Source organism: Eptatretus burgeri, chromosome 8 (genome assembly GCF_056783735.1).
Source record: "Eptatretus burgeri isolate ZD-2024b chromosome 8, Ebu_testis_v1, whole genome shotgun sequence".
Taxonomy (NCBI): domain Eukaryota; kingdom Metazoa; phylum Chordata; class Myxini; order Myxiniformes; family Myxinidae; genus Eptatretus; species Eptatretus burgeri.
This window is the reverse complement of record NC_140968.1, coordinates 11989269-12017024: the sequence shown is the minus strand read 5'-3', so window position 1 is coordinate 12017024 and position 27756 is coordinate 11989269. Positions and strand designations below refer to the sequence as shown.

The 27756-nt window shown below is 43.5% G+C and overlaps 1 protein-coding gene across 1 annotated transcript in view; it reads left to right on the top strand.

Moving 5' to 3' along the window:
- AMPH (amphiphysin) overlaps positions 1 to 27756 on the top strand; it is a 129471-nt gene that overhangs the window by 83399 nt on the left and 18316 nt on the right. Inside the window, exons 9-18 of the mRNA XM_085890420.1 lie at positions 1158 to 1233; positions 1399 to 1481; positions 1806 to 1950; positions 4636 to 4758; positions 5022 to 5111; positions 7741 to 7767; positions 8083 to 8106; positions 11909 to 13069; positions 14103 to 14135; positions 14520 to 14552. Of these exons, the coding sequence (XP_085746546.1) occupies positions 1158 to 1233; positions 1399 to 1481; positions 1806 to 1950; positions 4636 to 4758; positions 5022 to 5111; positions 7741 to 7767; positions 8083 to 8106; positions 11909 to 13069; positions 14103 to 14135; positions 14520 to 14552 (1795 nt within the window). The remainder of the gene's footprint in view (positions 1 to 1157; positions 1234 to 1398; positions 1482 to 1805; positions 1951 to 4635; positions 4759 to 5021; positions 5112 to 7740; positions 7768 to 8082; positions 8107 to 11908; positions 13070 to 14102; positions 14136 to 14519; positions 14553 to 27756) is intronic.

The following is a 27756-nucleotide window of genomic DNA, read 5'->3' as shown; positions in this document are numbered from 1 at the left end:
TGTTTTGTCCCTCCCACTCCCACCCCTCTTGTCTCATGCCCCCTTGCTGTGCGTTGTGTTTTAGCTCTCATGCGAGCCTCGACAAGGTATACAAAAAAAAAAAAAACAAACACTTGAACGGCACATATCACTGAAAAAAACATTTCGCTGAACTGCACATCTATCTATATATTACTAAAACTCTCATCTTGTATGTATGTATGTATGTATGTATGTTCCCAAAATACAGCCAAAACGGTACACGGTAGCGCAAAATTTTTCGGCCCACCTGACTCGCCATTCTCCTGCGGTGTGCAGTATCAAGATTCGTTCAAATTGGACAACGAAAAAAATTATTAAAAAATCAATTCCTGATTCAGTCAAGTACTCTTCGGGAGTATTTCATCAATGCAAACAAACTCAGCGGTATAGTTCGCTGGAGCTATCTTTTTTTTCTTTAAATGATTTATTTTAAAATCTCAAACATTTAGTATAGACAAAGAACGATTTATTTTTAAGCATAAAATAAACATCGTCATTTTGATCTAAGACTTCCGTGCTCATTATTATATAAAATTGTGTTTCGAAGATTACGCACAATAATTTCATCGACTTTCTTTTGTCCGTTTTTGTTCTTCACATTGACGCGCAATATCAAGTTTCGTTCAAATCGGGCAACGAAAAATATTATTAAAAAAACAATTCCCGATTCAGTCAAGTGCTCTTCGGGATTATTTTATCAATGCAAACAACCTCAGCGGTAGAGTTCGCTGGAGCTATCTTGTTTGTTTGTTTTTTTTTGAAATTATTTTTTTATCAACTGCTGTCACAACGGATTCACAGGTCGTCTAGTATCACTTAAATTTCATGTACATGTCACACAGTTGGCCACCATATTAGAAATAACCACAATTATTTGATCAGTTGTGATGTCCCTTCACACAGCGGTTGCTAGGTTTTGCCAGTACTGCTCCACAAACTTTCACTGATTAGTCATTATTTTAATTTCTATCTTGTGCAAAAAGTTAAGTTTATCTTTGTAGTTAGGAGTAATACAGAAAAGTGAAGATGCATTAAAAAAAATTTTGGTGATGCATCTAATGCAGTAATTTGAGACCCTTTTTATTGAGAACCATCATCAATGTATTATGTGCAACTCTAACTTTCGGTCCCAACAGTCGTATCGGTTTCTACGTGAACACCTTCAAGAACGTCGCTTTCCTGGAAGAGAACTTCCATCAGGAGATGACCGCTGTATGTTCTGCTTATTTTGCATGTGTTATTAGTTGCTCTTCCATGAGCCTCACCTTTGTAGTAAAAAGATGCAAATATCACATCGATAACTTTGATGCTTACACGTCGATCTGATGCGTTTACATGATCGATATCTGTGTACACATTAGCCTTTCTCCACTGCAGCTCAACCACGACCTGACCGACATAATGATCAAGCTTGGAGAGCAGCATGCAGACAAGGCTTTCTACATCAAAGGTGCTCCAAGGTACATAAGGAATACCAAGTGGGGTCTGTATCCACAGCATCGATTTTATTCTGTCTTGCAAACTTGGAAGGATTCCAAAGATCCCACCATGCTTTTTGAAAAGCTTCTTTAGTGGTATTTTATCTTCGTTGCACTTTTGGTATGGCTATTAAGTTCCATTCTCCAACAGGACAAAATACAATGAAGAAAAAGTAAGTGCAGGTCATAATATAAGGTGTTTCAGTGTTTATTTTGCTGCAGTGTCCTGCTATGGATTTGTGCTTTAAAGCTCTGGTCGAACATCATTTTGTGCGCTTATTTGTCGCTTCTTGGAATGCCTTCCAGTGACGTTGGCCCACTGAGGATTGTCGAGATGCCCCCATCACCACCAGAGCCAGCAGGATCTGATGAGGCTGAGAGGACCCCTGATTACCTTCCAACTCCTGGACTTGCCTCACCGTCTCCCTCGCTGCCCAAATCTCCTTCCACGGTATGTATTCCAACATATTTTTCTTCTTCTTTGTGGGTGTCATCATTTCTTACATGGCTGTGGATGGCATCATTTGCTGTGGGTGCAGCTGTGCCACTGATTCAGTGCTCCCTATCGGTTAGAGCAGGAATTTGTAATTTGTTCAGGGAGCCCGTGACAACTCGCCGACTCTTCGCTAAGGGCACCATGGGATTTTCAACGTCCACCAACTAATGCTGGCAAATGGGATGTCCAGTTTAACGTCCATCCTCTGATGAGACACTGATTTATTGAAGATCTGAGATTCGTATTCCAATAGCTATATCCTAACACCGACCTCATTCGTCACTCCGTTTGAATGACATTGTGCATCAACGACCGTACATGATTACTCCGCGCACACAAAGTGAAAAGCTGAGTTAAGCGATTGGTTCACCTTGTCTGTCTGTCCACAGACGTCATTCCGTGATCAAGGAACTACTTAATTTCAATTTAATTTTATATGTTGAACAATGTAGAACATGAATCGGTACAGGAATCTGAACACAAATGTGCAGGTTAGCAATACTTTGGCTTTGAATTTGGCAAATTGTATGGAGTCTCGTCCTGAGTGCACACGCATACAATGCGGTAAAAGCAGTTGCTTCAGTCTGTCTGCCTGTCCGGCAGTCAAACAAAATTAAAAAGTCATTCCAAACAGGAAACTTGCTGTTTTTAAGGACATCATAAAGGACACAAACAACAGGCACGAATAACTAATGCAACATGTTAAACTAGAACGGCCACTCGGTGGAGCGCAAACCTCCACCAGGCTGAATAGGTTTATGTTTTGTATTCCACTGAAAGGCCGGATGTGGATTCGGGCATGAACTAAAATTTAATCGGCTTGTTCTTGTCACCTAACCAACTCATCCACCAAGTTTCGTCCGAATCCGTTCACAAGTTTTTGAGATATCGTGCTACAAGTCATTTTTGGCCCAATCTCTCAATGGTGAAAAAATCACTTAAAAAAAAAATCTCGGATCTAGATCCGGATTCGGATCTTCACCAAAACCTAAACATTTCGTCGGTGTCACATACCCAAGTTCTCCACCAAATTTCGTCTGAATCTGTCCACAACCTTTTGAGATATACTGTTCACAGACAGACGGGGTGAAAACATAACCTCCATCCACCTGCGGTGGCAGAGGTAATAAGTTTGTGTGCAAGACGGTGCATCAACGGCAGAAACTTCCGAAAGTTTTTCTTTCTATACCCTTTAAAAGCTTTATTTTATTTCACCTCAATTATATACTGAATCAATGTAGAACACAAATCGCCTTGTCACTTCCAAAAACCTCCAGTCGAGCAATTCAATACTTGGACTAAATATCACGCCATCTCGACCAATCAAATGTGCCGCTTGTGCTCTCGGTATTGGGGAATATCAAGATTCAGACAAAATTGCAACTCTTAGGAAACATATCGTGCATTGAAATGCAAAACCAGAGTTGAAAAGACCCTTCCCATGTCCTTTTTCTCAAGACTGCGTGTTGTCAGTTGTTTGATGAACTCTCTAGTTGTTGTGTGTTCACAGTATCATGTATGTGAGTGGGGATACAGGTTTGGGAAAGTTAACTTAAACTCTTCCACATATTTTGATCCACAAAGTTATTGGTGCAATTCTCAGTGGTTACAAATCATTGATTACAGGGAATTCTCATTAAATATGTCCCTTGTAACGGGAGCGGTTCTTGTGAATTTTAACTTCAGTTATACTCTTTACAGAAATCCAGATGTTAGTGAATATTGCTTCCGCAATCCCACTGTTAGGAGATTTTTTTTCAACAAAGATCTCTCGCAAAGAAGACCTTCCATGACATGTCTACTCCAAGAATGTTTGTTGCGCGTGATCTGAAGGGCCTCACACAAGGGTATCCATTATTGAACTGTAATGCAATGTCGTGCTGAACTAATTTACTGTCAAAGCTTGAAATGCATTTCAGGTTCTTTAATCTCAACTGAAGTCATGAACTGGCCTGGCAGGATGGTCGAGGAGGTACACTCGCTCTAAGCTGTCTATCCTGGGTTTCAATCCTGACACAGCTGTAAACTGTCATCCTGGTGTTTCACAGGCAGGGTGATTCATCAGTGTGTGTGCCCGTCCCTCGGATGGACGTTAAACCGGGTGTCCCATCTTCCAGAATTTGTTGGTGGATGTGAAAGATCCCATGGTGTCCTTCGCAAAGAGTAGGCAAGCTATCGCCGGGACCTTGAACAAATTCCAAATCCCTGCCCGAATTATTGCTGCAAAGCTAATGGCAAACCACCCTGTACAACCCTTGCTCAGGAAGCTGCTTCGGCAACACCGATGCTCTGTGAAGAGTATGGTACATGAGAGACATAAACTGCAATTTTTCACTGTCCCCACAAGGGAACTCGCACCATCAGCCATCATCTTGGTCATTTGGTGGACAGATGCATTACATTTGCTTTATACATTTGAAATCAGTTAGAAGATGATAGATTTAAAAAGCCCACAGCTACTAACAAATGTGTAACTGATTGCAATCACCCGATAACCACTGCAATTGACGCCTGGTAAAATGTAAATTTCCATTCAAAAGATGGCTGAGGGTTGTGGATTATGTCTACTCCTGACTAAGGCATCGCGGATTGTGCGTGCTACATCATATTTAATGACTTACCGTGTCATTATTTTTCCAGGGACGCAGGGGCCCTCCAGTACCACCACCCCCAAAGCTGACTCCAAGTAAAGAAATGCAACAGGAAGCCATTTTTAGCCTCTTTGATGATAACTTCGCTCCAGATATGGACAGCACGCCCCAGGTAAACGCCCCAAAAGCATCCGTACACCGTAAGGTGTAAACTCGTCTTGTTCTGCCCTTTAAGATTATCTACGGTATATTGACCAATGAGAGCTATGGACCAGAGCTTAACAACTCTCATTTGTGTCCAAACAGGCTAGCCACATAGTTATCAAGTAGATATCATGCTAAGCATGCTGCCTGACCACCTGTAGAAATGCTGCCTTTCAACCTCAACAATTTCTTGTCTTCCCTTCCTCTTACCCTCTTCCTACATCCATTTAGCCCAAAGAGGAGACTCTTCTGGATTTTGACTTTGATCCCCTCAAGCCCGATCCTGTGTCAATTGCTCGGAGCCCATCGCCAATGTCACAGGTCTTTGACTTTGAAGTAGCTTATGGACTTACCATTACAATAATGATTACCAAATATTTGGACACGCCATCCTAAGTAGTAAAGTGGAGTCGCGGCATCAATTTACAGAGAGCTTTTGAAATGTTCAATTATTGCATCGTCTCACCGTCACAGTCTATCTGGTAATACACAGTTGGAGACTGTGGAAGAGATGACATAATATGTAATAGTTCTTTTGTTTGAACCTAGATATGGTATTTGATCACACAAGAGTTGGGCAGGCCACCTTTCTCCTCTTAGAAACAAACATACGAGGGTGGTTCAGGATATCCTGCACAAAAACCCTTTGAACCACCATTGTGTGTCCACGTGATTTGACTGTGTGAAAGTGGAAGTATGCTTGGTGGAGAAGGCCTGTAAGTTGGGGTTCAGGAAATGGACAAGCTTTTTCAGTGACATAATGGATATTCTCAAGATGGGAAACAGGGGCGAAAAACCACTGCTGGATAACCTGGAAGACAAAGACATACAACAGAAGTCTTCACACCAAGAACAAATTAAAGAATCCCTTCTTCTTTTTTAATATTCAGGAGTGATGCTTATGGAAAAGCAAGATAGAACTGACAGTGTGGCAAACATCAAGGGAACGAAGATGAAAAAGGAGGGGAAGGGGTATGCCTGGTGTTTGCTTAATGGTTCGGGTGGTGGGCTTGGGATCCTAGGATCCTGAGTTCAAATCTCACTCGGTTGTTGAATTAATACCACGTGGGGTTGACTCTGCCTCTCATCCTTCTGAGGTCGGCAAAATGAGTGCCAGCTTGCTGGTATCCTGTGTCGGAGTGGCGACCCATCCAGGAATGTGCCCAGTAGCCAAGGAGACTGCTTCGGCAGCACCAAAGCTCTGCACAGAGTATGGTCCCAATGGATGGATGGGGAAAGGGGTGAGGAAACACTGAAATGAGCAAGTTAGAGGGAGGGTTGTTGGGTTAAGAAAGGTTTATGGGAGGTAATAATTGGGGATGACAAGATATGGCAGTACACTTGCTTGAAACTGCTTTCTTGAAACTCTGGAAGGAAGAGTGAGACAGAACAGCCTCTGGAAGGTGGCATTATAGATGGGAGAAGCGAGGAATAAAGGAGTTGAGGTGAGCAGTCAGTTTGGATTTTGGAAGTTTAACCAGGAGGGAGGGGGTTACTGGAAGAGCATGTGCATCCTGAAGGTGCTGAGGAGGGTCAAGAGGACTGAGAGAATATAGGAGGCAATGTTGGAGAGTCGACGGTGGAAAACAGGGAGACTCTGCATCTCGACAGAGTTGGGGTAGGAGAGGGGGGTGGCACATTCGTTGTCTCAGACAATTGGATAAGCCCTCAACCTAAAGAAGGATGTTACATGGCAGCTCGTGCTAATTTCTCATAGACATATCCAGATCGGTGGTGATAACAGTGGTAGGCAGCCGATTTACCGCAACCAACCCGATCATAATATAATCTGTTAACTGCCGCAGTAGAATCATCGATAATCCACAAAGAGCAGAATCAGAGCTCGCACCTGAGAGTCCATAACAAGAGGCAGAAAGGTTGATTATGATGTACGCCCTGTCCAAGAATTGGAATACATAGAAATTAACATCAAATCAAATCCAATGCATCCTCTGTACTTTCATAGACCCCTTCGCCGTGGACTCCAATTTTAACACCATATTCACAAATTTTGAAACATCCTAATTTGCGAACAGGGGCTTGGTGTGACCAACAAAGCTTTGCACCTAATTGGAGGAATGAGATAACGTCTCGAACCAGGAATTAAAACCTTGGTGTTAATGAAAACTTCTACATCGGATGTCTTGTCTTGCCCGCAAGGTCGAGTTCAAAACCCCCATCGGTTTAAGTTTTTGTAATGTCAGGTAAGTCATTTGAATGGCTGGATATCTGTAATGCTGGCTTTGCAATGGAAGGTTCTTATTTTACTTATCTGCTGCATTCTGATTGGCTAAGTTCCGATAGTAATTTAAAAAAAAATTTAATCACAGGAAAACGCAGGAATGGATTGAAAACCTCATTGTGCACTTTAGTGCGAGCTGCAGATGTAACTTTGTACATTTGACATACGAGCAAGTTGCCCGTGCCCACATGGGGCTCTCAACGGGGTAGGGATGGAGATGGCAAAAATGCAAATGGCGGCTTCTGTCATCGAGCCGGCAAGCTGGGAGCAACAATTCACATTTATTGCCACATAACATCTGCTACTATTTGAATGCGCCACTGGCGGCGAGGTGCTTCACTTGAAACTGCTTGGTTGATACACGTAGCTCTGTGATGCCCAGGGTCCGTAATAAAAATTTGTATTGGTGTCAAAAGCCAGTGACCAATTGCATATTCATCGTAGGATTGCGAGAAACTACTTACCTTGACTACTGATGGCTTGAACAATGTAAACTACCCGGACTGCCCACGACTATAGTAACTGCCTGTCTTTATTCAAAACATACTTCACATTTTTTTGCTTATTCTGTGGCAAAGCTGATGGAAGATAAGAAGTTCTATGCAGTGCATAAGCATTTCAGAACTATTTATGCATGTGTTAACTTTCCTGAACCTTTCTTCAACAGGTTGCTAACGTTTTGATAACTCTTCCCTTCCATGCAATCAGACTCTTCTTTGGGATCTGGCGTGGGAGGTAAGCATCATGATGAGAGGGAAAACGATTTGATTGAAGGTCTGATAATCTGTTTATTTAAGGGGAAAATATTCGAGGTGGGAGAAGTGGGAGGTTATTGAGACAATGAAGAGAAGAGAGGAGAAAGGGGGAGGGAGAGGGGTTGAGAGACAATTGGTGTAAAAGGAAGGGAGGAGGGGATATGTATTTGATTGTTGGGATGGAAAGGAGGATTAAGATCAGATTCCACCATTTTAAATACACAGTATATATTATTAATGTGACCCCAAAATATGTCCTCATGTCCCACACTAACCTTTCCTCTCTGTTCTCCAGACTACTCCAGAAGCCACCAAGGAGGTATGTACATCAATCGGTATCAGGTAAGGATGCCAACAGGGAATGAATGTTAAATGAAGATAGATGTCAACCTATGAATAGACATGTCCGATTTTGGGGATCTTTTGAGTACCCAGCGATTAATCCGGTGTCTTAAACTTAAGAAATCAACCTTCAGTTATATCCAGATTGGCACTCAGTTTTAAAGGACGCTTATGTCCCAAGTACGTACGATTATGTCATCTGGAACATGTCGAATGTGTACATCAAAATTGCTCGTACTTTTTCACAGGACAAGTTTACTCACACTGGATTTCACATTGCGAGCATTTGCAAAGTGAGGAGAGCACTTAGATTTCAAGTTGGGAGACATCCTTATTAAGCCTCCTCCAATATACCAGCTGTTGTGAACAGAACAAGGGATACATGATGGGATACATGATGCCTCCTCAGGGTGTACATGAGATATATTTAGATTCAAGGCAGAGAAACAGAAGCTGTTTGTACACTTTCTATAGTATAAAAATAGGACCACTGGACCTGCAGCTTATCTGGGCCCTGGCCTAATGGTGTACCCCAAATTTGATAGCATTCTGACTGGTGGGTCTGGCGAAGAAGATTTTGAAGGAATTAAGTCGAGCATTTTGACACACTTCCAGTCACATGATCTCCGCAATTTACCATCACGATCCTGTCCTAATGTTGAAACTTAAATTTGGTAGCATTCTGACTGGTGGGTCTGGCGAAGAAGATTTTTGAAGGAACTTACGTGATTTCCCCAAAAATTTACTAAGTCGGCCATTTTGACACTTGCGGTCACGTGATCGGCATGACTTCCACAATTTAAAATCCATATCCTGGCCTAATGTTGCAACCCAAATTTGATAGCATTCTGACTAATGGGTCTCGAGAAGATTTTGGAAGGAATTTGCGTGACCACCATTTTGACACACTTTGGGTCGTGTGATCAGCATGGCCTCTGCGTTTTAACATCAGGACCCTATCCTTATGTTGTAACCCAAATTTGGTAGCATTCTGACTGGTGGGTCTGGAGAAGAAGATTTTTGAAGAAATTTATTAAGTCGGCCGTTTTGACCAACCTAAAGTCATGTGACCGGAACAAGCTTTGCACCCTGTTACCAGTGAGGGGAGGAACGTTGCTGCCAAATTTCAGCCGGATTGGCCCAGTGGTTTGGCCAGAGAAGTCGAAATAGGAGACTGATGGACGGATGCACGGACGGACGGTGCACGATGACAATACCTTATCTGGAATTTACATTCCAGAGAAGCTAAAAATGACTGAGTCACCATTAAGAGGAGGTACGCGACACCTCACACAGAGACCAAGGGTTATGCCGACCGAAAAAGGTTCAGAATCGCTGCCCTAAAGGATTGGGGGAAGGCTTATACCTGTTGTGGGGTTTGTTTCTACAATTAGTGCTCCCAATTTCTAATGCTACCTCAGTTTCTTACACCCAAAGGAGCACTAAAGCACCATTTAGGTTTTTCTCCCTTTTTCTGCCAATGTCCACGCTGTATCTTGGAGCCAGCCCAGACTTTCGGAATGACATTTTGCATCAATAATGTAAATAGAAAGTATGCGGGGTTTTTTTTTTTTACCTTGACCTAATTCAGAGTTAATGACCTTATTACAGACAATTTAACATCTTTTACCATGACTCGACTGAGGTTTGGTTGATCAGAATGAAACTGTCCTCCCTCGATAGCCTAGAGCAAGTTGCATTTACGCTTAATTCACATCATACCCCTCTCGGTTAAAGGTCAACGTCAAAAGGCAGTCTGAAAAAAAAAAAGTGGTTTTTATCATCGCTCAATTTCCTCAATGTGGAATCTCAAAGACCGCTTGACCTTCCAAGATGTTCTTGCATCACAATAGTGGACCTGCATTGAAGTCGCATGTATTTTCCATTTTGGCTTGGAGAGTGGAACATCTCTTTTATTGGTTCACGAGTCAGTAAGTGACCACTATATTCGTTATGGGTGTGTGTCTGTCTGTCTGTCTGTCTGTCTGTCTGTCGCAAGCATAGCTCCGTGGGTTTTGATCCGATCTTGATAAAATTACAGTGCGAGGTTTGTATCATGATCTAATTGTGTTTTCTGGAGAATGGGCATGCTGTGCCCATTATGGGTGGAGCCACGCCCAAAAAAACATGTGTTTTTAGGGGGTAGCCGGTTTCAAGTTACATCTTCTCCGAGGGGGTTTGTCGAATCTGGCAAGGGGTTCGGTATTGGTTAGCCCAATGGCACCTGCATAGCCCCACGGAACTCGATTTTCATTTTCGTCCCAAGGTCAAGGTCACAAGGTCACAAGGTCACGAACTTAGAGAATGTCAAAAAAATCAATAAATTGGGCATTGAGCTCCTAGGGTTTTCAACTGTTTCGAATGAAAGTTGGTATGCAAGTAGTGCTCTTCGAGTACTACAACTTTCATCATTTACGTTTTTCCTGATTCCCACCAGTTTGCCCGTGGTGTCCCCTCGAAGGTCAAAAAATAAAAAAGGCGAACTGTGTAAATTGCTCGTGAACCATCGCCGTCTCCAGACTTGTATCTCCTATTGTTTAAGTCACAGCCCTTCAACTATGATCGTTAAATTGTTGCTCTTTCTGGTAATACCCTCCAAGGACTGCCAAATCTTGGCATTGCAAAGACAGGAGATTACCTCAATTTCAAGTTCGGAGATATCCTTACTTAATATTTGTAGAAGTGTAGACAGAGAAAGTGAGGAGATATCCTTACTTAATATTTGTAGAAGTGTAGACAGAGAAAGTGAGGAGATATCCCAATTATATGTTACCTGCAGAGCATGGTATTCTTCATAAACTGTAAGGAGTTACTCTCCTTCTAAAATCTATTTAACGATCGCATTAGAGGCCAGGCTAACACAGACACTCTGTGCCAGAGGTCAAATAAAGACCTGCGTGAATGACAAGTCCTAAACAATGTTTGATTCACACTATACTGTGTTCATAATTATGATTACAACCCGTCAAGGATCGTTCAAATAAAGCTGAGATAGGCGGTTGCTCACGCGTGGGAAGGCAAAAGGTGGGAATGAATATGTTTCTTATAATCAAAGGGTTTATTAAAATTTGTACTGGAAGGGAAGACAAGACGCTAACAATAAGTAACCGGAAAGGAGGGAGGCACACACTTATGTACAAGAAAATAAATAAACCACCGCTAATGGCACAGACAATACCAGATTTAACCAGACACAAAGGGGCAGGCACGATCTGGTCTCTTGTGCCGGACGACCGTGGTCATGTTGGTGTGGCACAGAGCGGAAGATGAGAGGATGGTGATGAGAAGATGACATTGGGTCGGGCCCCTCGTCCAATGCCGTGGCTTGCAGTTCTCTGGTCAAATAGCAGGCAATGTTGTCCATTCTATTACAAGTGTGTACCGCTCTCCTGGTGCCTTTGTGCCACAAGCCCTCCACCTGACCTAGTTTTACACAATACAGCACATGGACCAATCTAAAAGCTCAACCAAATCTAGCTACGGATCTCCCCCAACTCCTCCACGTAACAATACTTATTTTGAGGGAAGGATCTATCCCAACCTATTGTCAAAAGGATAAATGATGTCGTCAAATTATGTATTTCCTTTTTTTCCATAGCTAGTTTTTAACTCTTACTTTGCTCATAATTACTTGTGAACATTCTTATCATTTACCACGTTCCTTTTTGTCTTTATGTTTAGTTTCACGTCTTTATAGTTTATCTTCATTTTTGCATTTTTTTTTGTTGTTGTTCATTACTTTGAGTTTTTGTTTGTTTTTCCATCTGCTGCCCTCCCAGTATCAGGTTGTGGTCTCGACAGATGGGGTAAGAGAGGACCGCTCAACTGATCAGACTGTCACAGAAATTCCAGCACATACGCGTCAGGCACGAGGGACATGGGGAAGGAAGAACCGGAATGATATGTTGAATGAAGATAGTTGGGATGAAAATTTTTCATTTGCCAAGATGGGAGAACCTACACTCGATGCAGAACCAACACACGATTTCGAATCTCAGTACTGGAATGTGGTGAAGGCTGAAACCACGAGACCATATTGTTCTCCGAAAAAGGACGACGGGTTTTCGAGTCCCAAAAATGATCTTTCAGGTGTTTGGCCACCGGCTGTTTTTAGGACCATGGATTTGAAAGAGAAGCTCAGTGGACACAAAAGCCATGAAAAAGGAAAGAGTTGTGAGGATGGATTTGCATGGGTGGAGATAACTCAACCTGTAGGAATTGATTTTCCACCTCTTGATGATCCTACATCTGGGCAAAGTCTTGATGTTCCTGAAGTTCGTGTAATAGGTGATGAATTGAGCATGTTCATGCCAGAAGATCATTGTGAATTCAAATTTTCTGGAGACAAGTTCAATAGAAAGTCAACGAATCCACAGCAAAAAAGAATCTTGCATCCAAATTTGGTGGCAGATAAAAGAATGAGTGATGACCAAACTGAAGCGAGCCTGCCAAGTCATTGGGTAAACCAGGTCTCTCCATCAAACACTCAAGAAACCCATGCCTTCGAAGACACAATTGGCAGGTCTGACCAAGATACTGACTCAGATTTGGACAAGGACGTTGAGGTAGATTTTGTCGATATGGAGGATTGTGGAGGTGACACAGAAGCAGATTGGAGGAAGAAGGAGCACTGTATTTGGGGCAGAGACGTGTGGATTCATTCAGATAAGCATAATGACAACCTGATGAAAGCAAATAAGGGTTTGAATAATGCGGAAAGAAAAAGTCTCATGGGCACCACAGGCCAAGCATCTATGAGCAATAATTCCACTGGATCTCCTCAAAAGGTTCCTTGGGTAGAGGATGAGGTTAGAAGTAGGTGGGAAAACATCATGAGTTCTGCTAAATCGGCTCCGCTGGCTGAAAGAGATGACGAAGATGCCTGTTCCGACGATGACGAGGTGACTGCTCGTCAGTACGGGCACCTCTATGCCGGTCAGGTATTGCATTTGTCAGGCTCGCTTTGCAAGTCTTTACTCTTGCGATAAAGCATATGCACTCCTGTTGAAATGATGTCGCCTCTCCCTACTTGCTTGTACGTTGTTATCCATTTTCATCAGTATCATTGTCTTCTTTTTCAAAATTGATAACAGGTTTGTGTAGTTGCAGAGTAAAAACAAATGACAAATTTTCTCACAAATCTACTTTATTGTGTTCGTTTCTCTAATTCTCTATTGTGTCTCTAAAATACTATCTTGCGATACAAAACGTTTTCCAAAGTTTAACAAACGCTTTTCAAAGTTTGATGTGATAATCAGCCCGTCTCCCCCTGCAGCGGGAGACTTGCAATTGTGTGTGTCCAGGCCATAACTTTTTCTTATTTTTCCATTTGAGCTTTTGTCATCAAAATTTCAACAAAGTTTTATTATGAGAATGTGGAGAAAAAAAAATTGGGTCAAAATGTGAAAGGGCAACGTCATGTTGACTATAAATAGCCCTTATGAGCCCGTGTGTCAAGTGCGAGGCGGCCGGTTTAATTAATCACTTCCATGTTTATTTATTTATTTGCCACTTAGCTTCAGCGTGTCTGTCCAGGTCGTAACATTTTTACCAACTGAGCTTTTCTCATCAAATGTTCAACAAACCTTTATAATGAGATTGTGGAGAACACAAAATGATAACATGGACATTTTTATTTTTAACAGCTCAGTTTCGTCAAGTTTAGTTTGAAAACAAAGCAGATGCGGACGGGCTTTGCATTTTGAGATGCCTTCTAGTTGTTCTTGATTCCGAGTCGGCGTCGTATCTTCGGAATCACGTGAACATTTTAAATTCTATCCACTTCTTTAAAATCCATTATTTTTCTTCTTAACTTTCATGTTTATTTTTGTATTCATATAGCAAGGTGGAAATGCTTCTGTTGAGACTTTCTTCTTTGGATTTTTTTGATAATAATTCATTGAATTGACTGTATATGCTGCCAAACTTGACATTCCCCCCCCCCCTTTTTTTGTTTTTCTTTCTCAATAAAAGGCAGACATTATCACACCGGTTGATATCAGCCAGGTAAGTTTTGGTGCGCCTTTACCTTGACAGCTGTTTGCAAGTAAAATGTACTTAATCATAAGCTTTTCCTCTTGAAAAGCCCTATAAATCGGTTATTACGACGGTTGTAGGATTTCTTGGTCCAAATGTCCCAGCAACCCTTGCAAGAATGCATTCCTCGTGAGATCTGATTAAATTTGATGAAAATCTCATCAAGTCTGATTTTGTATTTTATTTTGCGAAGGAATGAGAAAGAGTTCTTTCTTCATCCTATACATGTCAATCCCCAAATGGAACAATTTTAATCCCAAACTACAGGTAGCTTGGCATCATGGATTAATATGTAGTTGAAATATTCGTGACAATTCCCGTTGTAGTGATAGATCCCCAACTTTGTTTTCACAGCCAGCAAGCCCACCCCAGACTGACACGATGTTGGTGAGTGATCGTATCCGTCGTTCACTCATGCTCAATGTACACACGACATTCAAAAACCTGTGGCCTTTTCTGTCCGATGAAAGTATCTAGACTTTCCCGAAACTGATCATTCTCCTCCAAAAATCTGAACACCTCCCTTACCTCCGAGCTTTGTGTCATCTGCAAATTTACAAAGCTGACTCTTAACCTCACTATTTTAAAATCTTTGATATGTCACTGCCAGCATTGAAACCACCAACCTCCCAGATTCAGGGTGGACACTCCAACCATTACACCACTGAGTCTCAGAGTGTAATGGTTAGATCATCCACTCTGTGGATAATTATGAATCGAAACTTCGTTGTTGATATCCATAGATTGTGAATGGAGTCTGCTGGTTGTATCATCAAATTCCTTGGTCATACAAGATAAATGAGGCTTGGTGAAGCCACTGAAGATGTGCCCCCTCCATCAATGCTGCAATGCAATATTCACTGATTTGGCCATGATACCTCTATTTGTCTACAAAATTTAATGTGTTGTTTCAAACCATTAACACGATGTGTGAGAAAACGTGGTTCGGGCTGATTAAACACAAAAGATGCTTTTTAGTTTTTCTCTGCTGCCATTGTATAATCTAAGACGAGTTTGAAGGTCCATTCGATGCATTATCTTTTCCTTGATTTTTTTATTATCTAAAAGTTCTGACTGTTATCGATAAAAGTTTGCTAATAATTGTTGTACTTTGTTGACGTATCGCACGTCCAAAGGATTATTATCCCACGCACGCGAAGCGAAAAGTGGGGTAAGGCAATTGGCTCATGTCCGTCCGTCTGTCTGTCTTTTCAGTTTATGATTGAACAACAAATTATTGAAATCAAATGTTATATTTTGAACATGAAAAAGAAGACAAGTTTGCCGTTTAGCAGTACCTTGGCTCTGAATTTTTCCTGATCATGCATGCGCAGAGGAGAGATAATATTTTTACTTGGTCTGGAGTAGAGTAGAGACTTGTCACCTGGAGTAGAGATCACTGCAGTCAAACACTGAAAACCATTCCAAACAGGAAATTTACTGTTTTTAAAGACGTCAGAAAGAACACATACAACAGGCACGAAGAACTAATGTAACGTGTTTGATAGGGTGATGCAATGGACACAGGGTAAAACAGCAGTAAAACCCGGAATTATATTTATTTATATGCCTTTAAACCTTCATTTCAATTCGATCATATACTTCAACGCAAATCGCCTTCATAATACTTCCATGAACCATGCTATATATCGATATACAGCATGAGAGGGCGTGACGTGTGTAAGTGCAGTGTCAGGGTGAAGAGACCACCGATATAGCGATATACGATGAGAATTGACACTGCATTCTATTGTGAACAATAAAGTCTCCATCTCCGAAACTGCGACAACGTACTCTTATTACAGTGTACAAGGGTGGTGTATAAGACAGCTTCAGTAAAGCAAAACTTCCGCACGTTTTGTAAACAATCTTCAAAATAATCTGAAATGTAAAATTAGCTCGGTCCCAGCATGCCTGCGTCCGTCGACAATTGTCCGATTGCGGATACCCCTAATCAAGCAATAACAGCACCCCCGATCTGCAAACAGTTTGATATGGTTGAGTAAGGTGAGGATAGATGGGCCGGTTTAAAACAGTATGACGGAGTTGAGTCAGGTAAGGATAGATGGGCCGGTTTCAAACAGTACGATATAGTTGATTAAAGTGAGGATATGAGATGGGCCGGTTTCAATCAGTACAATATAGTTGAGTAAGATGAGGATAGATGAGATGGGCCGGTTTCAATCAGTATGAGATAGTTGAGTAAAGTGAGGATAGATGGGCCGGTTTAAAACAGTATGATATACTTGAGTTAGGTGAGGATAGATGGGGTGGTTTCACACAGTATGATGTCGTTGAGTAAAGTGAGGATAGATGGGCCGGTTTCAATCAGTATGATATAGTTGAGAAAGATGAGGAGAGATGGGCCAGTTTAAAACAGTATGATATAGTTGAGTAAGGTGAGGATAGATGAGATGGGCCGGTTTCAATCAGTATGATATTGTTGAGTAAAGTGAGGATATATGAGATGGGCTGGTTTCAATCAGTATGATATCGTTGAGTAAAGTGAGGATAGATGGGCTGGTTTCAATCAGTATGATATAGTTGAGTAAGGTGATGGATGAGATGGGCCGGTTTCAATCAGTATGATATAGTTGAGTTAAGTGAGGACAGATGGGCTGGTTTCAATCAGTATGATATCGTTGAGAAAGGTGAGGATAGATGGGCCGGTTTCAATCAGTATGATATAGTTGAGAAAGATGAGGATAGAAGGGATGGCCGGTTTCAATCCGTCCGATATAGATGGGCTGGTTTCAATCAGTATGATAAAGTTGAATGAAGTGAGGAAAGATGGGCCGGTTTCAATCAGCATGCAAAAGTTGAGAAAGGTGAGGATAGAAGGTCCGGTTTGAAAGAGTATGATAGAGTTGAGTCAGGTGAGGAAAGATGAGATGGGCCTGTTTCAATCAGTATGATAGAGTTGAGTAAGGTGATAGATGAGATGGGCCAGTTTCAATCAGTTTGATATAGTTGAGAAAGATGAGGATAGATGGGCTGGTTTCAATCAGTATGATATAGTTGAGAAAGATGAGGATAGATGGGCCGGTTTCAATCAGCATGATATTGTTGAGTAAGGTGAGGATAGATGGGCGGTTTCAATCAACATGATGTCGTTGAGTAAAGTGAGGATAGATGGGCCGGTTTCAATCAGTATGATATAGTTGAGAAAGGTGAGGAGATGGACGGTTTCAATCGGTATGATATAGTTGAGTTATGTGAGGAGAGATGGGCCGGTTTCAATCAGCATGATATAGTTGAGAAAGGTCAGGAGAGATGAGCCGGTTTCAATCAGCATGATAAAGTTGAGTAAGGTGAGGATAGAAGGGCCGGTTTCAATTAGTATGATATCGTTGAGTCAGTTGAGGATAGATGAGATGGTCCGGTTTCAAGCAGTATGATATAGTTGAGAAAGATGAGGATAGATAGGCTGGTTTCAATCAGTATGATATTGTTGAGAAAGTTGAGGAGAGATGGGCTGGGCCTGTTTCAATCAGTATGATATTGTTGAGTTTGGTGAGGATAGATGGATCGATGAGTTGGGCCAGTTTCAATCAGTATGATATCGTTGAGTAAGTTGAGGATAGATGAGATGGGCCGGTTTCAAGCAGTATGATATAGTTGAGAAAGATGAGGATAGATGGGCTGGTTTCATTCAGTATGATATCGTTGAGTAAGGTGAGGATAGATGGGCTGGTTTCAATCAGTATGATATAGTTGAGTAAAGTGAGGATAGATGGGCTGGTTTCAATCATGATGATATGGTTGAGTCAGGTGAGGATAGATGAGATGGGCCGCTTCAATGAGTACGATATCATTGAGTAAAGTGAGGATAGATGGGCCGGTTTTAATCAGTATGATATCGTTGAGTAAACTGAAGATCGATGAGATGCGCCGGTTTCAATGAGCGTGATATTGTTAAGTCAGGTGAGGATAGAAGGGCCGGTTTCAATCAGCATGATGTCATTGAGTAAAGTGAGGATAGATGGGCCGGTTTCAATCAGTATGATATAGTTGATTCAGGTGAGGATAGATGAGATGGGCTCATTTCAATCAGTATGATATAGTTGAGTAAGGTGAGGATAGATGAGATGGGCTCGTTTCAATCAGTATGATATAGTTGAGAAAGAAGAGGATAGATGAGATGGGCTCGTTTCAATCAGTATGATATCGTTGAGTAAGGTGTGGAGAGATGAGATGGGCTCGTTTCAATCAGTATAATATAGTTGAGTAAGGTGAGGATAGATGAGATGGGCTCGTTTCAATCAGTATGATATAGTTGAGAAAGAAGAGGATAGATGAGATGGGCTCGTTTCAATCAGTATGATATAGTTGAGAAAGAAGAGGATAGATGAGATGGGCCTGTTTCAATCAGTATGATATTGTTGAGTCAAGTGAGGATATATGAGATGGGCTGGTTTCAATCAGTACGATATCGTTGAGTAAAGTGAGGATAGATGGGCTGGTTTCAATCAGTATGATGTCGTTGAGTAAGGTGACAGATGAGATGGGCCGGTTTCAAAAGTATGATATAGTTGAGTCAAGTGAGGATAGATGGGCTGGTTTCAATCAGGATGATATAGTTGAGAAAGGTGAGGATAGATGGGCCGGTTTCAATCAGGATGATATAATTGAGTAAAGTGAGGATAGAAGAGATGGCTGGTTTCAATCAGTCCGATATAGTTGAGCAAAGTGAGGATAGATGGGCTGGTTTCAATCAGTATGATAAAGTTGAATGAAGTGAGGAAAGATGGGCCGGTTTCAATCAGCATGCAAAAGTTAAGAAAGGTGAGGATAGAAGGGCCGGATTGAAACAGTATGATAGAGTTGTGTCAGGTGAGGAAAGATGAGATGGGCCTGTTTCAATCAGTATGATGGAGTTGAGTTAGGTGATAGATGAGATGGGCCAGTTTCAATCAGTTTGATATAGTTGAGAAAGATGAGGATAGATGGGCTGGTTTCAATAAGTATGATATAGTTGAGAAAGATGAGGATAGATGGGCCGGTTTCAATCAGCATGATATAGTTGGGTAAGGTGAGGATAGATGGGCGGTTTCAATCAGTATGATGCAGTTGAGTAAAGTGAGGATAGATGGGCCGGTTTCAATCAGTATGATATCGTTGAGTAAGGTGAGGATAGATGAGATGGGCCGGTTTCAATCATGATATTGTTGAGAAAGATGAGGATAGATGAGATGGGCCGGTTTCAATCAGTACAATGAAGTTTAGTAAAGTGAGGAGAGATGAGATGGGCCTGTTTCAATCAGTATGGTATTGTTGAGAAAGGTGAGGATAGATGGGCCGGTTTCAATCAGTATGATATTGTTGAGAAAGATGAGGATATATGAGATGGGGTGGTTTCAAACAATATGATCAGGTCAGGTATGGGAGCATGTGCCAGAACAGCGCGTCGCTGCGTCCACTTTCCGCCGGTACTCCAGGGGCCTCCGTCTGGCCATCCCCCAGGCAGATGCCAGGCCCATCCCCATCTCCTTGAGATGATAGTCAACCTGCTGCAACCATGAGGCACGTGGTCGGCCCACTGGCCTCCTCCACTCATGAGACTCCCTCGCTGAGAGAATCTGGTGAGCAGGATCAGCGTCAGGAAAACGAGCCACATGTCCATACAGCCGCAGCTGACACTCACGGACTATGCAGGTAACAAATCTCATCCGAGTCTCTCTCAGCAACCGCTCGTTGGACACAAAATCCGACCAGCGATAGCCAAGGATTCTTCGAAGAGACCTGGTACCAAAGGAATTAAGTCTCCGTCTCAGATCCTTGGTCAAAGTCCAAGTCTCGCACCCATAGAGCAAGACTGGAAGTACCAAGGACCTGAAGACTCGGACTTTCGTCCTCCCGCACAGGTACCGGCAGCGCCACACCCCATGATCCAGTGAATCCATGACTCCCCAGGCCCGACCCAGACGTCTATTGACCTCCGGCTCACAACCTGCGGAGACATGAATATCACTGCCAAGGTAAGTGAATCTATCCACGACCTCAACATCCTCACCACAAACAGACACAGACAGGACAGCAGCATCCAAGATGTCACCGAAAGCCTGGATCTTAGTTTTGACCCAAGAAATCCGTAATCCCAACGGCTCCGACTCCTCATTCAGCACCTCGAGGGCCCCCAAGAGGATGTCTAAAGTCTCCTCAAAGATGACTGCATCATCTGCAAAATCAAGGTCCGAGATCTTGACATTGCCAAACGATGCACCGCAACTTGATCTCTCCGACATCCTCCCAAAAATCCAGTCCATACAAGTGCTGAAAAGTGTGGGGGCATGTACACATCCCTGACGAACTCCAGTAACAACTGGAAATAAGTCAGAGATGGTACCACCACACTTCACAGCACTCTCAGTACCAGCGTAGAGTTCAGACATCAGATCGATCAGTTTTGGTGGCACCCCACGAAGACCAAGAATCCTCCAGAGGACATCCCGATTCACTGAATCGAACGCTTTACAGAGATCAACATAGGCTGCAAGCAGCCCCTGCCGAAAGTCTCGTCTGCGTTCGGTGAGGACACGAAGTGCAAGGATACGGTCAATCGTTGACCTCTTTGGTGTAAAGCCTGACTGCTCTGGACGCTGGTGCTCAAGCAGATGGTGGCGAACCCTATCAAGAATTATCCGAGCAAAGACCTTGCCCGGCACTGAGAGCAGCGTCACCCCTCGGTAGTTGTTGCAGTCTTGGCGATCACCCTTCCCTTTCCAGAGAGGGACAACAAGGCCCCTCTTCCAGTCAGTTGGGATGATGCCTGTGTTCCAGGCAGAGCACAAAACTGCATGCAACGACACGAGTGCAGCATTTCCACCAGCCTTGAGAAGTTCAGCATGGATGCCACAGATCCCTGGAGCTTTGCCCCGTTTCAACTGGTTCACCGCAGCCCGTGTTTCCACAAGCGATGGTGGACCACAGTTGATTCGAGGGTCAGCAACAGGGATTGTAACACCCTTGACGTCCAACTCGACAGCTGGGGGATCAGCCTGGTACAACCGCTCAAAGTAACCGGCCCAGCGGGCCTTCACTTCAGACTCCTCTGTCAAGAGCCTACCACTCTCTGCTCGAACTGCAGTGCTCCGAGGGATGGGCTTGGATGAACGTAATGCGCGAATTCCCCTGTAAGCGGGACGAGAATCACCTGTCCACAGGTGATGCTCTACCCCCTCACAGATTCCTCGCACATAGGCCTCCTTGTCCACCCTCAGTGCACGTACAGTTTTACGCCTCAGCTCCCTGAACAGCTCAGCTCTGCCATTCAGCCTGGCCCTGCGACTCTGGTCAATGGTATCCAGTGTCCTTTGAGAGACAAAATTCTTCTTTGCCCTGCGGTGAACTCCAAGGCATCCACCGGCAACATCAAGGACGGTGGTCTTGAAGGTGCTCCACAACTCTTCAGGACCCCCCAAAGCACCCAGACCCCCCAAGTGTCCACTCAGCCTGTTCGCAAACTCCTCAGCTACTCTCTCATCCCTGAGCTTGGCAACATCCAGCCTCGGCTGGGATGGTACCATTCTCCAGGATTTAAGGTGCAGCTTTAGAGTTGCTACAACAAGCCTGTGGTCAGTATTGAGGAACTGAGCACTCCGGTAGACCCTGCAGTTCTGGATCATCCTCCAACGACCGTCAATGAGGACATGGTCAATCTCCTTTGCCACACCGCCAGCGTTGGAATACCAAGTCCAGCGATGAGCTTGCGGGCGCTGAAACCATGAACCAGCCACCCTAAGTCCATGACTTCTTGCAAAGTCAAGGAACTTAGTGCTATTCTGGTTCATAGTTCCTGACCCATGGGGACCAACACACACCTCATAACCATCCCTATCAGTTCCAGTCGATGCATTGAAATCCCCCAAGACTAGAAGTGTATCTCGTCTGGGGCACTGATCAACCACTGACTCCAGTGTGGCGTAGAATGTGTCCTTCACGGTGAGATCACTCGCCTCAGTCGGAGCATAAATAGAGACCAGGGAAATGACACCTTAGGAGTGGCGAATCCTTAATCTCATAATACGCTCGTTGACCGGTGTTACCTCAATTATCATTGGGGTCAGCTTATTGGACACAACTACAGCAACTCCTTGGGTATGGTAACCATCAGAGCGACCAGACCAATAGTAGGAGTAACCACCCACCATTATATCGCCACAATCCGGTCTCCGAACCTCAGAGAGAGCTGCAATCCCGATGTCCAAACGCTTGAGCTCAGATGATAACAGAGACAGGTGATCATCCTCTCTTAGGGATAGGACATTCCAGGCACCCACCCGAAGGGACCGCCTCAGGTTAACCCAAGGAGACCGCCGTCTGGTGGACGACACCTCAGCACCTTTGAGAAAGGTGAGGATAGAAGGGCCGGTTTCAATCAGTATGATTTCGTTGAGAAAGATGAGGATAGATGGGGTGGTTTCAAACAGTATGATATTGTTGTGTTAAGTGAGGAAAGATGGCCCAGTTTTAATCAGTATGATATCATTGAGAAAGATGAGGATAGATGGGCTGGTTTCAATCAGTATGATATTGTTGAGTTTGGTGAGGATAGATGGATTGATGAGTTGGGCCAGTTTCAATCAGAATGATAAAGTTGAGTAAGGTGATAGATGAGATGGGCCGGTTTCAAGCAGTGTGATATTGTTGAGAAAGATGAGGATAGATGGGCTGGTTTCAATCAGTATGATATCGTTGAGTAAGGTGAGGATAGATGGGCTGGTTTCAATCAGTATGATATAGTTGAGTAAGGTGATGGATGAGATGGGCCGGTTTCAATCAGTATGATTTAGTTGAGTAAGGTGATGGATGAGATGGGCCGGTTTCAATCAGTATGATTTAGTTGAGTAAAGTGAGGATAGATGGGCTGGTTTCAATCAGGATGATATGGTTGAGTCAGGTGAGGATAGATGAGATGGGCTCGTTTCAATCAGTATGATATAGTTGAGAAAGAAGCGGATAGATGAGATGGGCCGGTTTCGATCAGTATGATATTGTTGAGTAAAGTGAGGATATATGAGATGGGCTGGTTTCAATCAGTAAGATATCGTTGAGTAAAGTGAGGATAGATGGGCTGGTTTCAATCAGTATGATATAGTTGAGTCAGGTGAGGAAAGATGAGATGGGCCGGTTTCAATCAGCATGATCTCGTTCAGTCAGGTGAGGATAGAAGGGCCGGTTTCAATCAGCATGATGTCGTTGAGTTAAGTGAGGATAGATGAGCCGGTTTCAATCAGTATGATATCGTTGAGTAAAGTGAGGATCGATGGGCCGGTTTAAAACAGGATGATATAGTTGATTTTGGTGAGGATGGAGGGGCTGGTTTGAATCAGGAAATGTAGTTGAGAAAGATGAGGATAGATGGGCTGGTTTCAATCATGATATTGTTGAGAAAGATGAGGATAGATGAGATGGGCCGGTTTCAATTAGTACAATGAATTGAGTAAAGTGAGGAGAGATGAGATGGGCCTGTTTCAATCAGTATGATGTTGTTGAGAAAGATGAGGATAGAAGGGCCGGTTTAAAACAGTACGATATAGGTGAGAAAGGTGAGGATAGAAGGGCCGGTTTCAATCAGTATGATTTCGTTGAGAAAGATGAGGATAGATGGGCTGGTTTCAAACAGTATGATATCGTTGTGTAAAGTGAGGATAGATGGCCCAGTTTTAATCAGCATGATATTGTTGAGAAAGATGAGGATAGATGGGCTGGTTTCAATCAGTATGACGAGTTGAGTCAGGTGAGGAAAGATGGGCCGGTTTCAAACAGTACGATATCGTTGAGTTCAGTGAGGATATCTGAGATGGGCCGGTTTCAATCAGCATGATATAGTTGAGTAAGGTGAGGATAGAAGGGCCGGTTTCAATCAGTATGATATACTTGAGTAAAGTTAGGAGAGATGAGATGGGCCGGTTTCAATCAGTATGAAATAGTTGAGTAAAGTGAGGATAGATGGGCCGGTTAAACTCAGTGTGATATTGTTGAGTAAGGTGATAGATGAGATTAGCCGGTTTCAATCAGTATGATGTAGTTGAGAAAGATGAGGATAGATGGGCTGGTTTCAATCAGTATGATATCGTTGAGTAAGGTGAGGATCGATGAGATGGGCCGGTTTCAATCAGTATGATATAGTTGAGTAAGGTGATAGATGAGATGGGCCGGTTTCAAACAGTATGATATAGTTGAGAAAGATGAGGATAGATGGGCTGGTTTCAATCAGTATGATATAGTTGAGTAAAGTGAGGATAGATGGGCCGGTTTAAAACAGTATGATACACTTGAGTAAGGGGAGGATAGATGGACCGGTTTCAATCAGTGTGATATCGTGGAGAAAGATGAGGATAGATGGGCCGGTTTCAATCAGTATGATATAGTTGAGTAAAGTGAGGATAGATGGACCGGTTTAAAACAGTATGATATACTTGAGTTAGGTGAGGATAGATGGGGTGGTTTCACACAGTATGATGTCGTTGAGTAAAGTGAGGATAGATGGGCTGGTTTCAATCAGTATGATATAGTTGAGTAAAGTGAGGATAGATGGGCCGGTTTCAATCAGTATGATATAGTTGAGTAAAGTGAGGATAGATGGGCCGGTTTCAATCAGTATGATATAGTTGAGTCACGTGAGGATAAATGGGCCGGTTTAAATCAGTATGAGAAAGTTGAGTAAAGTGAGGATAGATGGGCCGGTTTCAATCAGGATGATACAATTGAGTGAGGTGAGGATAGCTGGGCTGGTTTCAATCAGTATGATACTGTTGAGAAAGGTGAGGATAGATGAGATGGGCCGGTTTCAATCAGTACGATATAGTTGAGGAAGTTGAGGAAAGATGAGATGGGCCGGTTTCAATTACTATGATATAATTGAGTCAGGTAAGGAGAGATGGGGCGGTTTCAAACAGTATGATGTGGTTGAGTAAGGTGAGGATAGATGAGATGGGCTGGTTTCAATCAGTACGATATAGTTGAGTAAGGTGAGGATAGATGAGATCGGCCGGTTTCAATCAGTGTGATATAGTTGAGTAAGGTGAGGATAGATGAGATGGGCCGGTTTCAATCAGTATTGAAATGAGAGCGAGAGAAGAACCTTCAGAGTTTAGGCTTTATTCCATTTGATTGGAGCCGCTTCTACGGGCACACCGGCGAATACAGGTTCAGCTAGGAGTACATAAGCAGTGACGTATACATGTGCGATTAATCATCGCAGACTAAATCCGCGTAAGCACGGAGTTCGATATAATCTCCATTCTCACCAGTCAATGAGCACCTTCAGTTAACGAGCACCAAGTGAACAGCCGATCTAAATGGCAATGCCCCGGGGACAATCACCCCGTGCCGCGGAGACCTCCCCTTATACGCGAGACGCACAACATGTGATCCCGCGTCATGTCCCTCAATTCACCTCAATTCACCACATTCTCCCCACCTTTAAAATGCAACTAGGGGCCCAACTTACACACCATGATTGCTTTAGCACTATAGGAGTATACATTTCAAGCAACGTGGACTAATAGGTCTACAGAAGCATACATGCCAAGCAGTGATTATTTTGAGTTGTAGGAGCATGGAAATGAGCATCGATATATGATATAATGAGCATATGGGAGCATGAGCAGCGAGAATGCCGATAATCCCCTTTACAGATTGAGTCGTCGAGGGGGCCTTATTCGTCGACCTCTCCGGGAGTAAATGGCAGTTTCACTTGAGGGAGGCTCCCGATCCTCTTGGTGAGCCTCGACTTGTGCCGGGGATGACTCCTCGATCGCTCTCGGGTGGAACGCGGCAGCCCCGTCGCCCGGTGGAGTTCCTCAAAATTCAAAAGATTCAAGATTCAAAAGAAAATTCAAAAGAGCTATCGATCGATAATACCACGGAATTACTGATATCATCTTTGAGGTTGTGGAAAACTGTCACAACAGCGGCATCTGGTGGAAAGTTTTTGCAATGCACTAGGGGATGTATTTTCTCGGAGTATTGCGAAATCCATCTCGCATAGTAAGCGAACATGCCGATCACCCGGCGCATTGTCTGCAAGTCCTGAGGTGGTGGTAGCTCACGGAGCGGGCGCAATCGTTCAGGATCAGACTTAATTGTGCCGTCGGCTATCGTGCAGCCGAGAAGGTCAATTGACCTTGCCGAGAATACGCATTTCTCGTAGTTGAGAGTCAGATTATATTTTCTAGCAATGCTCAAGAATCTGTCCAGATTCCTATCATGTTCCCCCTGATCCCTACCGCACACTGTGACATTGTCCACGTAAACAAAAGTGTCTTTGAGGTTTTCATCTGAAATGATGTCGTCCATAACTCGTTGGAAGCAAGCTACCCCATTCGTGACACCGAAAGGTATTCTCCTGAATTGGTAGAGGCACCTCCCTGCCTGGAATGCGGTGTAAGGTTTGTCTTCCTCTCGGATGGGAATTTGATGATAGGCGCTTCGCAAGTCGATGGTGCTGAATACCTTATAATTGGCCACGCGTTCGACCATCTCGTCTATGCGCGGCAGGGGGTAGGCATCGAGTTGGGTAAAGCGATTGACCGTTTGGGAATAATCGACAACCATTCGTTTCTTATGGTTCTGACTGCTGGTTACTAACACCTGTGCGCGCCATGGCGAATCGCTCGGTTCTATAATTCCTTCTTCCAGTAATCGCTTGGTTTCTGAAGTGATGAAATTCATGTCAGCAGTGGTATATCGCCGCGATTTAATCGCTATCGGTTTGCAGACCGGCGACAAGTTAGCGAACAGCTGGGGGGAACAGTCACCTCCGCGGTGGTCAACGCATTTAAAATTAGACGAGGTTTGCTTCCTCCAAAGGGTATTTCGACGCTCGTGTGCTGCTTGAGGACATTATGACCCAGAATTACGTCTGCGCACAAATCACGAAGCACCAATACCCTTACATCCCGATGCGTGTACCCTTTTACGTCCAATTCAACATTGCAGTACCCTCGTACGCGGGATTGTAGTGAGGTGGCGGCCATGCATACCGTATTGTCTGTCGGGTGGATTATCCATTTCCTGCCTTTTACTAGCGAGCTGTTGACGAAACTTTCAGAGCTACCGGTATCAATCAGTGCCTCGGCCATATGCCCGTTAATTCGTACGTTGATGATAGCCTTGGATAGATTCCCCGGGGAGGCTGCAGTTAATTTATTTTGCGAGTAGAGAGCCGCAGAAGTGGGTTTATTTCTCCTTAGAGTAGATTTACATACCCTGGCATAATGCCCTTTCTTGTCGCAATTCATGCATGTGGCATCTCTGGCGGGGCATTTTTGACGAGGGTGCCTTTTGTACCCACAAAAGAAGCATTTACCAACCGGAGCAGTTGCTGAGGAGTTTGACGTGGCCTGGGTATCCGGCTCCTCGGGTGTTTCTCCATCCCCTATGTCTGGCTGTGTCTGTGCCAGTGGGGTTTGACGTGGATTTCTATCCTCGAACCGCGTCGTGATCGAAAGGATTCTTGATTGTTGAGGGATCTTGACCTCCTCGAGGATTCAACGTCTAGCCGACTCAGTGTTGCATGTATCGGGATAAAATAAACCACAGAAGTCCAGTAATAATCAATGTCCACAAGGAGTTCTTTCTTCTG